Source organism: Natator depressus, chromosome 1 (genome assembly GCF_965152275.1).
Source record: "Natator depressus isolate rNatDep1 chromosome 1, rNatDep2.hap1, whole genome shotgun sequence".
Classification (NCBI taxonomy): domain Eukaryota; kingdom Metazoa; phylum Chordata; order Testudines; family Cheloniidae; genus Natator; species Natator depressus.
Window position 1 is genome coordinate 145,879,582 of NC_134234.1, and position 17,018 is coordinate 145,896,599.

Below are 17,018 nucleotides of genomic sequence, written 5' to 3' on the forward strand. Positions count from 1 at the left end.
AACAAAACAAAACACCTAATTCACCAGATCTACTCATTAGGGACGGCAGGTCAGGGAATACCTTCCCTGTGATAAAATCATGGGGGGTGGGGGGGGGAGAAAAAAATCTATTTTTTAAAAATCAGTTTAATCTAATGTGGAGTTACAAACACAATTATACAATCTTAATTGTATGGTTACATGACTACAATATGGGGTAGAATTAAGTTTGTTTGGGTGCCCTAACTGCAATTCTATACCTTAACATGTCTGGATTTATAGTATCTATGCTGGGGATAATTAGACATCCTTATATTTTTTGCCATAAATTACTCATGTATACTTTTAATTGGAACTCCATGTTAACACTGATTTCATTGGGGGAATTAGATCATTCTTTAAATGTTGCAATTCTTTAAAATCAGCCAACACTTCATTTTAAAAGTTGTTTCTTGATTGAGGAGAATAACAGTCAAAACAAGATCAATTACATTTTTCTACCACAAATGTTGAAGAGTAGAAGCCCACTGATACCTTGACTTTTTCTAGGTAATCCTGCAGAGAGTCAATTAGCAGATCCCCCACTGGCTGCCAGGAACCCTTGGTCACTTCAGCCTGGCGCAACTTCAGGTCCAGTTCATCCATTGCCTCCTGGAGCTCCTGTAGTCTTTCAAGAGCCTCATCTATCTTCTTTTGCCAGTCAGCAGAATGCAGGTTCAATTTATCCCATTCAGTTTTGACCTCATCTGCCTGTCTTCGGAGGAGTTTGGTGACATTCTGGGCCCTTTCTTCAGGAGACAGCTCTAAATGTGAAGTTCAACAGGCCGTTAGAGCATATTCTATCTTAAAAGGAAAATAACTTTCGGAGCAAGACTGAAATGTTCAAAAGCACAGCAAGAAAACTATTCACAACCAGAGACATCTATCAAATATACTTTATTAATGTACAATAATTTGGGGTCCCTCAACAAATCCTAGTCCTATTATATATCACAGTGTAATAATTTTCTAAGTATTCAGTTAGGGACCCATATTCCACAGAGAATTTAGGTACACGCTTACTTTTCAAATGGACTGGAGCATGTCTTTAAGTCCATTCTCATTCAGCAAAGCTCTTGTGAAAATGCTTAAATTTAAGCATGTGCTTAAGTCTCCCTGAAAGTTAAGAACACGTTTAAGAGCTTTGCTGAACTGGGACCACAAGAATCAAGCAAAGATCTTGAGTTGTACCTGGCACACACACAGTTTCTATTTAAGCAATCTGCTTTTTTCTAGAGCATTTTATACTAAATGTTGAGCCAAATAAATTTCAGGATGGTCAGCTGTAATTTTCTTTGGCTAGCTTTTCAAATTGGCATGGATTTCCTATCTCTAAGAGGTTAACTACTGAAATTTATGAATCACAAATTGGTCTATAAGTTATACATCCACACAAGAGGTTTTGAGCTCTTCACAGTGTTTCTTTTAAATATGCACATTTATTTATATAGTGTGCAGAAGGACTTTTAAGTCCTGGTTTCAGCTATCCTTTTTTTAGTTCAGGTTATGAGATAGTGATACGCAGCTTGGAGTATATAAGAGCTGCCCTGACAGTGGCAGTAAGAATTTATGGTCTTTCAATCATCACTGATCCTTCTATCAATATGTTATTACAGTTCTACATTCAACTACCTCTAGGCTCCTGGTAGAGCTTCTCCAGTCCTTCCAGAGGCTGCTCTGCCAGGAACACTCGCACGGTCTCAAGTGCACTCATGATAACAGGTTCTTTAGTTTTCAACTCCCTCTTGAAGGCCTGTGAAGCGAAACAAACACAATGTAAATTGGGGATGTAAAGCCATATTAAATGCTAGTCCTCGGTGCTGTCAACTTTAGTATAAAATTTCCAGCATCAACTTCAACCTGGATTACTACAAATAGGTGTCAACAAGATGAGATGGAAGATCATTGTCAGCATTTGATTAACCAGAAACCACATTTGTTTTCTGAGGGGCCAGTGAGCATTTAGAGTGTTGCAAAATGGAAGGAGAGGCTGATTAAGCTGTTCACTGTGTGAAGGGATCCCTTCTGTGACTAATGTCAGAGTCAAACTTTGAAACCTAGCTGGAAGGGACAAGGCTTCAGCAGGCTTTGCAATGAACAGCACTGGCACAGCTAATGCTGCCTGAGAGGCAAAAGATTTCCAGACTGTAATGGGAAATCCAAACTATCACTGTTACTACTGCTGCTGTGTCAGAAAAAAAGAAGTGCACTTATATTGCTACACTGATGCTTTATAATAAATAGCAAACGGCTATAGTTCTGAGGTACAGTCAGTGTCATCACGTTAACCACCATGTGCTCCTTTGGTACTGAGGTAGACGTAATAGATGCACAGCATGCTGAGCAAGCTCTTCTTATTTTCATACTCTCTTCCAGAAATGTCAAATGCATGCAGAGGAGGAAATGACCTTCCATTTTCAATTGAAGTCCAGAGGCCAATCTAGGAATACATGCTAGCATCAACCCACAGCAGATTTCCCAATACTATCCTTGGGAGATTTATACAGAGATCATGGGCAGAATATGGTCCTTGATGTAGTAACAACACTTTTAGCTATTTTTATCATTATTTGTTAAAAATCTTAACATCACTCAGTAGGAAAATGTGGTCATCTTCTTGACCACTGTTATTTTGTCTTTTTTCCCCCCTTCCTTTCCCATCCTTTTTTTGCTTTTCTCTCCCTTTTCTATCTTCTCTTCCTTTCTTCTCTTTGCATTTTCTTCCCTCCAACAACTTCCACCACTCTTGTTTATCCCATCTGTTAATGTGATCAGCCGTCAATTAGTTAAGGTTGACATTAAAAAGTGCTGTTATTAGGCTGCAGAGCTAACACACAATTCAATGAATGAGACGTAGTGGAGCACACATTTCTCCATAGCAGACTCAGGAACATTCCACTGGTTTACATTTGGAAGGTTTTCTCCTCAACCATGAAAGCTAGAAACTTTGTGTTTGTTTCTTTTAAAGAAAGTTTTGATTACACAGAATCTGAATCTAACACGCAGGCCATGTAAATACATCTAGTTGGCTAGATCTAGAATATGGGCTGAGTATTTGAATTACTTCGAGTGTGTATTGTACTATACCTCTGAGCATTCACTGGTGGTTTCTTTCAAAGTTTTAACTGTCTTGGCTATAAACGAGAGCTTAATTTATAGAGTTCTTATGCGGTATCGTGCTGTTGTAAAACACATGGAAAGTACTAGTGTAATTATTGGAAGGAGGAGAGCTATATGTCATGAGTGGCAAAAGCACACATTACTTATGAAGGTTTTGCTTTTACGTTAATAGGAAATACTTTTTACAAAGAATTATATGAGTTACTTAAACAATAAATTCAGTCAGAACTAGTTTTGATAATGTGTTTAACTAAAATGATTACAGGAATTAGTAAACAAAAAGCCCAGAAATTGAAGGTTAAAGTCATCAGCTGATTATACTGTGAACTACATTTGAAATTAAATGTCATACACAGAGCCCCCAAATGAACACCTCCCGTGACTATTAATGAGAGTCACAGCTGCAGTTCATGATGAAAAAGTTGGCATGTTAACAATTTTGGGACATTTTTGTCAAGTAAGTTAAGAACATGCACACAGTAGCTACTGTTTAAAGCTAAATAACTAACTATATTATTTTGTTTTTTTAAAATACTTGAGAACTCCCAATGAATTGGATGAGAACTTATTGTAAGAGACCTTGATCTTGAGATCAGTAAAATCATTTGAAGAATGTCGAGTCCCTTCTTGAAGTGCATGGTATAGTCACTAAAGTTGAACTCCGCAATGGACATTAACGGACTTGGGCTGTTCTCTGAATATACCACCATCTAAGTTGAGTCAATTACAGGTATTTCTTGCTGATGCATCTTTATGATTTATGCTTACTCTAATGTTGACTATTTTAAGAATCTGACATTTTGATTTGTATGAGTGAGAAACAATGCTATTTTGTCTTTGTTTCATAAGTCTTCGTATCTGCTAACTGTAATGGCCAGATCAGCATATCGTTTCTCGGCATGTTTAAATGTCTTTTGTTTGGGCTACTAATACTGTGTGTAAGTTTAAACTTTATGACCCAGTCGGCATTTTAAATTATTGCCAAGGTACAATCAATTTACTCCTCCCCAGCCAAATGATGGATGAATAGTTCTGAGTCAAAAGGGAAACTGCACTTAGTTTGTGCTAACATACTATAAATTATTTTTGATTATTAATACTGGGCTAAAACTGAGGCCTTTACTCCCACTTAAGTCATGGATATTTGCCTAACAACTGAATGAAAACTGAGAATCAGATTGATTAAATTATACATTTATTTCAGTTTGTGCCTGGCCCTTGCATGATGTGCAAGAGGAAGGAAGGACAAGCAAGGAAAAACTATTATGTTTAGCTCTCACATGGATCCTGCTCATCCTACAGAAGGGTAGACCCCAATCCAGTCCTCTAGAATGCAGGTGCTGGGATATATTCTGTCTTCAGAAGCTCCCACTGAGAAAGGACATGTGCAGACTTCGCCAATAGTATCACAATTAACCCCTAGATTTAGCCTAACATTATTATCCACTACCCAAGGGATGCAATGTGCTTTGTAGACATGCCAGAAGATAGATCCTTTCCCTGAAAAGCTTACATTTTAAAAGCAATCCAAACAGACAACATATGGACAAAGGACTGCTCCCTGCCCATGCCCAAAGAAAGCACGGAGGAGGCAGAGCTGTTCTGATGAAGAAAGCAATACAACTAAAATTTCCACGTCTTAAGGCTGTGTAGGAGTGCATGTTTTCACCTGCACTGCTGGGAAGGGGTAGTAGGTACCTTTCTTCAGACAGCTTCCGCTGTTGGCAGAACACTGTGGGCTAAACTGTGCCTAGCTGAGTGGATGTGTAAAGGGTGGGGAGGGCACAAAACTTTCTCCCTTACCCTTGTCTCTGATGCAAGGAACACTAAATGTAGTGGCACTAGATTCCCTGAAGAGGACACAGCTATATTCCCTTCCCTTCTCCAGGACAGCAGAGTTAGGACACATGGGAAGGAATATATACTCCATTCTGTAACAGGATGTAATAGGGGATACTTGCCTCATGCACAATGGCTTCTGAAGCTGCTGGTGATATATAGCCTTACAGCACTGGCAACAGCTTAAACCTTCAGTCCTGCCATGGTATATTTTATATATAGCTCTAAACAGAGATCTGTGTTGACACCCAGAAGAAATGTGCCTGTGTCTTTATCTCCTCTTCTTCGTAGTGTTCTATTCTGCATGTTATGTTAAGCTGCTGATGCTATGAAGTAAGTCTACACAGGCCAAGTGTTTGAATAATTTCCAACATGTTGTGGCACCCATCCCTGTCCTCTCTCCCTCCTGCTGAATTCATTTTGGTCTGCAAACATCTAGTAGACTAAATGATACATTGCAGCAATTAGAACAAAAAAGTTTTAGGCTGAGGCAAAGTCAGGTGCACTATAGCACTTCATTAAAATGGATGTGCTCACTCCACAGTGCCACATTTGATTGGAAATTCTCACTGTATGAAGACAGTGTTGGCTTTTCTGTGCTAAGATTCTTTTTAGTGTGGTATATTCATGTGAATGTAGTTATTAGCTCAAAATGGTAGAGCTCAAAAATGGTAACAAGCTGACATTCTCTCTTCTTTTGGGGGAAAAAAGAAGAAGAATTTATCAACCTAATGTCCTGACAAATGCATGCCAACAGTAAGCAGCCTACCACTGATAACAGAATTAACCTAAATGAATGTCTAATTTACAACCAATGATTTCAGGCTAATTGTATTGAATTCTTGAATTTCTTCCACACTTTGTGGTGACTGCAGAGGAAATCGAACATGCATAATATATGACCTGACAAAAGAACAAGTAAGCTGCTTTATTTAAGCCTTTCTATTTGTAATCAGCACCAGAGGTGTAATGACAGTCTGTCCACCATTTTAATAATGCATATATTGATTATTTCACCTCAGACCTCCACCAGCCCCTTGTGAGGAGCTTCTGGGGTGTCCTTAGATCTCTTCAGTTAGACAAGTACAGATATTTTAAACTGAGAGATGAAAATACAATGAAAAGGACAGTGTAGTATCAGTAAAACGAAACATTACTCCCTGATCCTGTAGAAAGACAAGTCTCCCAATATTCTATTTCAATGGCATTTGAGCAGGAATTAAATGGATTCAGGATGACTATGGTTTTCCAGGATAAATACCTTTTTTAGAAAAAATTGCCCTCTTTAAGCTCTACCTAGATCAGTGTTTCCCAAACTTGGGACACTGCTTGTTCAGGGAAAGCCCCTGGCGGGCCGGGCCGGTTTGTTTACCTGCTGCGTCCACCGGTTCGGCAGATTGCGGCTCCCAGTGGCCAAGGTTCACGGCTGCAGGCCAATGGGAGCTGCGGGAAGCAGCGTCCGGTACGTCCCTCGGCCTGCGCCGCTACCCGCAGCCCCCATTGGCCTGGAGCGGCGAACCATGGCCAGCGGGAGCCGCAATCTGCCGAACCGGTGGACGCGGCAGGTAAAGAAACTGGCCTGGCCCGCCAGGGGCTTTCCCTGAACAAGCAGCGTCCCAAGTTTGGGAAACACTGACCTGGATTAATAAAAGAGCAGGTTATAGTCATGTCTACACTACCACTGAATGTATTCAGGCAACAACTATGCTTCAACACAGTCACTGCTATCCTGGTTTCCCTGGGATGCCCCCTCAATGTATTAATTAACTTGCTATTAATTGTTATTAACTCTTAATAAACATCACTACATAAGCTTCTTAGGCGATAATATAATGAATGATCTGGCTAGTAAAATGCTCAGGAAAAGGGGAAAAAAAGGAGCATGTCTATACGAGGAATAAACCCCATGCCAGAGCATACCATGAACAACACACGCATGCTCATATTTATTGCTAGCATGATTTCACCATAATGGATATTATCCAGCCATGACACCATGATTATTAAGGCAATTATATGTCTGCTGTCATGACCAGGAAATCTGTAGAGTGACACAAGGTTCATGCCATTCAGGAAAAATACAGCAGAGAACAAAACAGAAAACTGCAAATACAGAATCGTCAAAGACAACTTGAAGCTGGCAGAGCTTTTTACTGATCTTGCTTCCCTCCCTCTCCACAAGGGGTCTTTGAAGAGTCGACAGTGTGACCTAATTTCAAAGATTATCTTTTGTTCTTTTTTCCACAGGGAATCCAACTGCCTATGACTAGACTGGTATCACGTTAAGCTACAAAAGTGCTACTGCACAGGGAAAAAAAAAGAAAGAAACGAAAGAAAAGAAGCTTTCTACAAGTAACTAAACTGTTCTTGCTTTGATACTGTGAAATGACTAGGGATTGTGACCAAGAGAGTGTGTCCATGTGCATGTGTGTACCTATAACTGTGGGGACATTAAGAGAGGAGGGAAGAAGGGCTGGGTTGTTCTGTAACGTCACTTTGCAACTATTTGTGAAAATTTATGTTTATGTAGCACCCCAAAAAACTGGACAAACTTAAACTAATATGGAAACCACACAAGGATCTCTTAATCCTTTACTGAAATATCACCACCTCTAGGATGAAATGTGACAGCTTTTTAAACCATGTCAGCACACTGTGATACTGTAAAACATTTTAGGTCAGTGAAGAATACCTTATTCGACTGAAAAGTATACAGGCTGGTGAATGTTTTTAAGTACTTAGACATGGTGTTAAGTACTGAAACCCTTGCTCAAGGAACCATTTCTTTCTCGTAACAGTCTTGCCAGGTTTGGCATTATCTCACATTTTCTCTTTTGGGGAAAGGGGCAGAGATAGGGTAGCAGCAAGGAGCTATGGTAACAGCTGCATTATTTAAGTTTTCTGGCTCCTTAGCAGTCTGGCTAGGATCTGTGCATCAGGGAAGGAATACTTATCACAGGCCACAGAATAGCTGTGCAGCAAATTGTGGAGCAGCTCTGTGCAAACTGCTTCAGCCAAATGGCTCAAGTAGTCCCTCATACACCTTGTATAGCTCCATTACTTGAGAGACAGTAGGAAGGAGATAGCTTGGTCCATTCAGTAGTGAATCCTCTGGCCCACCCCTTTCTCAGACAACTCCCCGAATAAGGCTTTGCAAGGAGTGTGCCTCTTTTTCAAAATGCCTTCTCCCTGCATAGCAGAAATGCATTGGTTCCACTTCCAGGAATCCAATTGCAAGGGCAGGATTTGTCACTTTAAACTCAATCCAGAAAAGACAGATGACAGATGACTGGTAGGTACTGCAAGAAGAATCATTCTGAGGAACTAGTGAAGTTTCCTCTATTTGTTATGTCTAACCTCTATTTTCTCGGCTCAGTGTCTTTTTGGTTGCTTCACTGCTCCTAGATTCCAAGGAGTGAGCAGTAACCAGAAATAACTTGTATTATATTCAGCTTGCAGGAAGGTGTGGCCTTTCTTATGCTGATCTCACCACTATTACTCATGCATTTGTCACATTCAGACTGAAGCAATGCACTTTATTTTGGGCTGCCTCCCCAACCTATGACCTCAAACAGATGGAAAATAACCAGTCTCCTGGTTCCATTTACCTGAACACTGGTCCATTCCCCAAGGAGTAACCTCTCTCTAATACTGATACCAAAAATGCCACGTGTGGTCAGAACCTTGATTTTACATTGTGTTCAGAATAGACTGCAAAGGGGACATATGTCAAAATAAAAGCTGTGTACTTGCAACCATTTACAGCAACGTATCATGAAAACATCTTAAGATGTCCCACAAATATAATGAAGTAGTTACTGAATGGGGTTATCTCTGATACTTGTTTTTAGCTCTTAATATGTCACTAGTGATTAAGTCTGAGGTACAGAACTGTCTCATTCATAGTTCTAAAGATGCGTTAGGAAATACACATGAACTGGCACCTATCAAACACCTAAAGGTGTCTCCTTGCTGTTTGCATAGAAATTAACAGAATAAGCCCTGGTCTACACTAGGACTTTAGGTCGAATTTAGCAGCGTTAAATCGATGTAAACCTGCACCCGTCCACACGATGAAGCCCTTTATTTCGACTTAAAGGGCTCTTAAAATCGATTTCCTTACTCCACCCCTGACAAGTGGATTAGCGCTTAAATCGGCCTTGCCGGGTCGAATTTGGGATACTGTGGACACAATTCGACGGTATTGGCCTCCGGGAGCTATCCCAGAGTGCTCCATTGTGACTGCTCTGGACAGCACTCTCAACTCGGATGCACGATTGTCTGCCGTTGCTCTGATGCAGGGAGGGGCGACTGACGACATGGCTTACAGGGTTGGCTTACAGGGAGTTAAAATCAACAAAGGGGGTGGCTTTACATCAAGGAGTATTTCAGGCAGGACTTCACAGAGGGTTCCAATAAGAAATGGTGCACCTAAGTTATTGTTCTTATTGGAACAAGCAGGTTGGTCTGGCCTCTGATTGATACATGGCTAGATTTACCTCGCTGCACCTTCTCTGTGAGTGACTGCAGCGTGACCTAGAGGAATGAGTCCCCTAGACGGGGGGGGGGGGTGTTGCAAATGAGTACAAAACAAATCTGGTCTATTTCTTGTTTTGATCCACTCCATCTATCTTTTACATCTTTGGCTGGCAGCAGACGGTGCAGAAGGACTGCATGCCATCCACATCTCTTGCCTGCCTGGCAGAAGATGGTACAAGAGGACTGCTAGCAATCCGTATCGCCTGCCTGCTCACCATAAGATGGTTCAATAGGACTCACTGCAGGACTAAAGAGAATGACCTGATCAAGTCACTCCAAATTTAGTCCCTGTGCCCATGTCTGCCAGGAGCTCCTGATCGACCTCACAGAGGCGACCAGGAGCATCTCGGACATGACGATGACGGCTACCAGTCGTACTGTACCATCTGCAAAGGCAATGGGTTGCTGCTGCTGTGTAGCAATGCAATACCACGTCTGCCCGCACCCAGGAGACATACGGTGACGGTGAGCTGAGCGGGCTCCATGCTTGCCATGGTATGGCATCTGCACGGGTAACCCAGGAAAAAAGGCGCAAAACGATTGTCTGCCCTTTCTTTCACGGAGGGAGGGAGGGAGAGAAGGGGGGCCTGACGACATGTACCCAGAACCACCCGCGACAATGTTTTAGCCCCATCAGGCATTGGGATGTCAACCCAGAATTCCAATGGGCAGCGGAGACTGCGGGAACTGTGGGATAGCTACCCACAGTGCAACGCTACGGAAGTCGACTCTAGCCTCGGTACTGTGGAAGCACTCCGCCAAGTTAATGCACTTAATGCACTTAGAGCATTTTCTGTGGGGACACACACACTCGAATATATAAAACCGATTTCTAAAAAACCGACTTCTATAAATTCGACCTAATTTCGTAGTGTAGACATACCCTAAGATTACTGTGAAACAATACAGGAATGTTGCTCGACTCAAATGTATTCTTATGCACACCCTTTTTAAGCACATCAAGAGGCGTCATCCTTTGGATGAATATTTCTTGTGGGATTTTTTTTTTTTAAAGCTAATAGCAGGTGTTGGATTCATAGCCCTGTTTACCCCAATACTGGTTTAGGCTGGACCGTTGCAGTGCAAGCTTCCCCATGACATTGTGATATCACGCCACTACCTTCCTCAAACGGACTTCACTTTAGGAGCCAGAGGGTAGTTTGCAGTGCCCTTGCCCATTTGATGCTTGGTCTTTCTGCTGAGACTCCCAATTGTCATGACAGTTTTAGATGTGCATACCTGTCCACTGGCATTTAAATCAACAACTGTTTTCATATATGATGCTGACCAACCATTAGAAAGAAATATGTTTTGGTACCTATAGGTTTAGATTGCATTTCAATACATGACTTAGAAGTGAAAGATGCCATATCCCATTACCAATCTTCTGAATCACCTATTTCCAGCTTGATTAAATGAGGATTGTTCTAGCCATTGTTAGTAGCTGTCCAGGTTTCCAAAAAATCCTATGATACTTGTAACAGAGGGCACCTGGCCCTCCTGGCTCCTGCCTCAGCTAGGTTCAGATAAAGTCACTCAAAGACCCTTGGGTTCTGAAACCACTGGTGCTTTTATTTACAAGTTTGTGCTCCCACCACCTTCTCACCATACAGCATACACAGCTCTGGGTTCCTCATGTCTGAGCCCAGGAGGGAAGGGCTTTCTCCCTGCCTGCACTCTCTCGCTCTCCTCCGTCCCACCACCTCACTTCCTCGCCTCTTATATAGCCCTGGGCTATTCGAGCTGGCAGCTGGCTTTCATTCCCCAATTAGGACCATGTTCTTTCCAGCCAGCTCCACTTTATTCACTGAAATGGGGATGGCAGGGGGCTGATCTTGCAGTCTTCCTGCTCAGCACCCTGTCACAGTACTTTCCAAAAGGCGTATGGGAACAACACTGAAGTGGTGCTAAAACATTCCCTTCTCCAGCAACACTGATTCTATAAGCACTGTGTAAAAATTATATTTATTCATTTTGTGTGATGACATAACAGTGGGTCTGTTTGCCCACAGAGTCATTGCACTATCCATACTTGTATCAGAAAAAGGAATGTCAGAAAGCACTCAATTGTCAGAGGTGATACAATAAGCCCAACCTGTATTCTTTTTTCAGAGTAGCAACCGTGTTAGTCTGTATTTGCAAAAGAAAAGGAGGACTTGTTGCACCTTAGAGACTAATAAAATAAATTGGTTAGTCTCTAAGGTGCCACAAGTATGCCTTTTCTTTTGTATTCTTTTTTGTTTTTCCGTTTGCTACAAGTGACCACAAAGTTAAACAAAACTGCCTGGAGGATTTACAATCTGAAGGTCCTATTCTGGTGCTAAGTACTCATAACCTCATTAGGAAGGGGGAGTGGGTTTTAGCAGGAGGATTATGGTTGGAGTCATTAGGGCAAATACAAAGTACCCAGGAAAACATTAGTAGTAGCACTATTAATAATAGAGTTTTAAATTGCACTTTAGGCTGTGATTTTCAAAGTGTATAGGGGCATTAGGTGCCTTTGAAAATTCCACTCTTTATTATCTCTAAAATATATTTTAAGTGGCACCACCCTTTCTCCAACAAAGAGGGTTTCAACTCTCATCCAATCTATACGAAACGTATACCCTTTGAAAGATCATTCAAAAAGATCTTACCCTGTGAGTATCATTCTGCTTCTGCACAGTGGGAAGATCCCCAGCAATAGGTGCTTGCTGCTTTAACTCATCATCCTTCAGCTGCAGCCACGCCAGGAGTTCCTGAAGAGAGAGGTGTAGACGCTTCCACTGGTCAGAACTGGCTTCTAAATGGGATCTGCAAGGCATATATTATTGCATCAGCTGTAGGGAAAATAATTGTTTTCTTTACAATGACAGTAATAGAAAAAGACACACTCCAGGGTGAGGTTAGATGTCATTGGTTAAGGTCATGACAGCCTGCACTCACTCTTGAAGGTTCTTGGCAGTGGTTATTAATTCAGTGATCATTAAAATTAGGAATAAAGGGACTATTCCAATGCCCACTTAAATGGGTTTTGAATTTGGCTATATCAGCACTGGCTTGAGTGAAGTACCTCAGTCCTGACCTGAAACACACCTGCTATTCCAATCCTGTTTTTTTCTTGAACAGAGTGACAGCTCTTTTTGCTAAATATGCACAAGTAATTCATCCATCACTTGAGACCTCAAACCAGGGATTGAACTTTCATCTCTAGAGAAGCGGAACGACTTGCCTATTCCACTGTGGCAGCTAGTCCACCACACAATAGACTCATACAGTTACTCCTTCTCAAGTTAACAGACAGAACTGATGCCAAGTTCTCACAAACATTATAGGGTAAACCTTGAATTTAGTACATTATTTTATAAATAAACAAATCAATGATTTATGCTACAGAATGTTTGTGCCATTTGAAGGTAGGATGTGAGAGAAATAAAATACATCACTGGAGAAAAGAAAAGAGAGAGCATAACCCTGGTCAAATCAGCATCATAAGGAGCATCTCTTTATTGCAGTGGTTCCCAAACTTGTTCTGCCGCTTGTGCAGGGAAAGCCCGTCGGACCGGGCCGGTTTGTTTACCTGCCGCGTCCGCAGGTTCGGCCGATCGCGGCTCCCACTGGCCAGGCTTCGCTGCTCCAGGCCAATGGGAGCTGCTGAAAGCGGCAGCCAGTACATCCCTCCGCCCGCGCCACTTTCAGCAGCTCCCATTGGCCTGGAGCAGCGAAGCATGGCCAGTGGGAGCCGCGATCGGCCAAACCTGTGGACGCGGCAGGTAAACAAACCAGCCCGGTCCGACAGGGGCTTTCCCTGCACAAGCGGTGGAACAAGTTTGGGAACCACTGGCCTACTGCTTACTCGTTATCAGTACTTGGTGCTTAATACACCAAACCTAACGTTGAGCCTAATAATATCAAGTAATTACTTACTATAAACAGATCTATTGTAGGAAGGAGACTGTGAATAGAGTATTTCTGTATTGATTAATTTATTGTTTATACTGTATTTTTTGTATTGCATAATACTTTTTTCCCCTCTTACACATTGGAATGCATATAACACCATTATTAATGTTGCCATTGCATCATTTTTGGCAGGAAGAACTCCCTAATGAGTTTTCACTGCTTTTAATAGTTTATCGCATTAGTTCGGATCCAAACAATATAATACAACAGCTAAGTCATGAAAATGTTGAATCCAATTCCCCCCCCCCCCAAGATGTATATTAGCTTTGAAATTTAAGTTTATTTTGCCTCTACTTAACCTCCAACTTTGCTTATCCGGGAACCTTTTACATCCCATTTTCCGATATCATTCAATATTTGTATTGTCTGGTAATTAATAATATGCCACTAAACACTGCAAGGAATGGCGTTGTGAGGAAGAGTGCCACACATGGACTCCCTGTGGTTTTCAGGATCTCCTGATTCGGATTTGATAAGGACTAGTGGATACAGGCAATTTAAAAAAAAAATGCTCTACTGCACCTACAGTAATTTCTGATCTTGTATACCAGGTCAGCAAAGTGTTGAGTAAAGAGAACAGAGTTGCATAGACAAGCTTGTAGAGGAACAATGTCTAGCTGTTTTGACTCATGAGTTGGTGCAAGAGGTCACAATTCCCCCCTCACCACCATTTTGAAAACTACTGTCATTATGAGGGAGGAGAGCACACAGGGGCATGCAGACCCCTCCCTATGCAAGAAAACTACATCATCACCTAAGTGATTGGTGTGCTTTCTTGACCCCTCCATGTAGCCTGCCTTCTCTCATTTTTATCGCAAAATATGCTTTCCTAAAACAATCAAGAGGATGGCCTTTCAGATTGTCATCCTACATGTTATGGCTTACATTCTAGAAGGTGATTATATTGTGGAATAAATACTTCATTCCTCTTTGCCTGGTGTGTTATTGAGTAAAATTTTCAAAATCACCTCAGTGACTTAATAGCCTCAATCCTAGTTTCAAAAATGTCTCAAAGTTACTTAGCTGCTTTTGAAGGTTTTACCCACTGTCTTGTTTTGAATTTGTAAAACATGAAGGATAAGTGTCCTTTTAACATCAAATTGAGAAAAAAATCATTAAATTGAAAGAAATCATTCATGGAATTTTTCCCCGACATTCCAATGCAACTCATAATTTTTCCCAATTCAAGCCCATGAATTGCTGCCTAATGCCTACAGCATTTAAGCTCCATACTGCAACATCAACCTAACCCATTCTTTTAGTTCTGCACAAATTTGATTGCAGGTTAAGCTTCCGTTACAAAACCTCTCTATAGTATATACTGTCAATCATGGGGAATAGTACCAGATCATGTAATGCAAAGAAACATCCCCTAGGGACTAGACTGAGTACCAAACTAATTTCAATTTGTTAGTCAGTCATATCTGAACTCAGTGGTTTAAAAGCTAAAGCATTATCTCTTTTACCTTACATGTTTTGGCTATTCCAAATCCTTCATTATGACCAACTGTTTGAGGGAGTAAGCCCATTGCTTTACATGTTTAATTTAAGAGTATAAAGCAACTGTGATAAACTAGGGTTACTACTTTTGACTTGATTAATCCCATCAATAATTGAATGGCAGTAGCTAGGATGTAGAAAATCTCATCTATTAAATTGCCCGTGTTTGGCCAACATGCTGTTTTTCTTTTCTCAAACCTCTTTTTATATCAGCAAGATCATGGGTAAAAAGGCGTTTGAAGAAAAAGAACTCAACATAATGCTTTAAATGGTTACATCCCTTTTCTTTTGCTCATCGAAAAAAAAAAGAAATCTGTCTTCTTTTCTTTACTTCAATTACCAATATCTTTTCAGCCTCACATCTTTCATTTATTTTTAAAGTTTGATGTTATGAAAATGGCATTTGTCATTACACACACTGACCTCCCTCAGGGCTTGAGCTTCAAAAGCTAATTTTTCATACATTACTTTAAAAATGCTTCTGCCTTTTGATGCCCTCTGAACTACCACCATCATACAACAAATGAACAAATGAAAGAGTGACTGAAAGTGAGTGCACTGGAGCCAGGATCTCTACTGTAAAAGGCATATTTGTAAATAGAAGATTCCTGGATAGTTTCTCCAGTAAAGAAATCCTAAACCCTTAGAGGTTTGCACCTCCATTAGATCTTTTGTAACATCACCGTTTATTATATGCTTCCTTCAATAAGAAGTTTGTTTTCTCATGAAACCCAGAGACAGTTTTTATCCTTGGATTTTAGGTTTTAATTTTGACCCCTCTTTATCTAAGAGAAGAAACCTAAAATAACATATGCTGTCATCTGTAAATTTATTCTTAGTTTTGCACTGGAAAGAAGAGACTCACAAACGCAGTGCATAATAATTATTATGTTATTTAATCACTTCTCTTTATGTCACATTGATAAGCCATACCCAACTCTGTAAGCCTGCTTTTAGAGAGAGTTACTATTTAAGCACACTACTCTCTTTTTCTAGAACACAATTGTGATGATAAAACCTCATCATGTTCCTCAAATCCTAATCTCCCAGTCATTTCTGTACCATGTTAATGAATCATTGTTTGAAAGTAATTCAACATTCAAAATATCAGGAATCACATAAAACTAATAATGAATGAAATAGCACCATCAGAAACAAAATTATGCCCTTGTATAGAGAGAAAGGTACCTTTCTGCCTCTCAGATTAATTGAAGTTTCTTTCTTATGTTTGGTTCCTACCTAATGTTTAGAGATTTTTTCCTAAGCTCACTCCATCTGAAGTTCATGTTATCCAGGCGTCTCTGCAACAATGCTGCATCATCAGAGCCTTCTAAGGATCTCAGGATTTTCTGTCCATTTTCATCCAGGTTGTGGAAGATGTCAGTATGAGCTTCAATCTCTGTCTGGAGGTCCTACAGGGGTAATACAGAAGAACACTTGTATTTCTTATAAAATCATAAAGACTAATTAGACTGATGGACCATAATAGCTATCATTTCCCAACGAAGAGTGAAGCATATCATAAGTAATACAGATTGTGATTGCTCCCCTGAATGGTAACTTTATATTTGGTAATACACTAAACACTCATTTCATCTTAACATGAAGAGAGTATGCATTAAACAATGAGGCTTTCCATACAAAACTCTAGGCTTTGACAGGTGACAAACAAGGCTGATGTATATAAATGTGCCAAAAAGAAGAAAAAACCCTCAGGATCACTGGGTCTGGATCTGACCTTTACATGGTACGTCTTCCTGTGTAACATTTTCAACTTGAATCGGGGACTGCAACACTGGTCCTGCTGCATGGCAATCCCAAGAAAACTAAGCTACTGCAATAGCAGAGCTTTAAAATGCCACGTTCGCTTACAGTCTGTTGACAGAATGCATTTCAGAGTGCAGACTTCAACAGTCAACAGTAATAAACAGCTACTTTGTACTACATCAAAACGTTGGTCAGGGCCATGGCTGTAGGAGGGCCTGAGAATAGCAAGGACCCAGAATATGCAACTGGAAGTTCATGTTGAACAGCCAGCTTTTCTTATCACTTTGTAATTG

At 40.7% G+C, this 17,018-nt stretch overlaps 1 protein-coding gene across 6 annotated transcripts in view; it reads right to left on the bottom strand.

The window, feature by feature from the left end:
* DMD (dystrophin) overlaps positions 1-17,018 on the bottom strand; it is a 1,886,383-nt gene that overhangs the window by 273,961 nt on the left and 1,595,404 nt on the right. For all 6 annotated transcript variants that reach the window (XM_074968560.1, XM_074968534.1, XM_074968525.1 and 3 more), the window contains 4 exons: positions 16,198-16,370; positions 12,153-12,309; positions 1,651-1,771; positions 514-782 (listed from right to left, as the gene is read on the bottom strand). In XM_074968560.1, the coding sequence (XP_074824661.1) occupies positions 514-782; positions 1,651-1,771; positions 12,153-12,309; positions 16,198-16,370 (720 nt within the window). The remainder of the gene's footprint in view (positions 1-513; positions 783-1,650; positions 1,772-12,152; positions 12,310-16,197; positions 16,371-17,018) is intronic.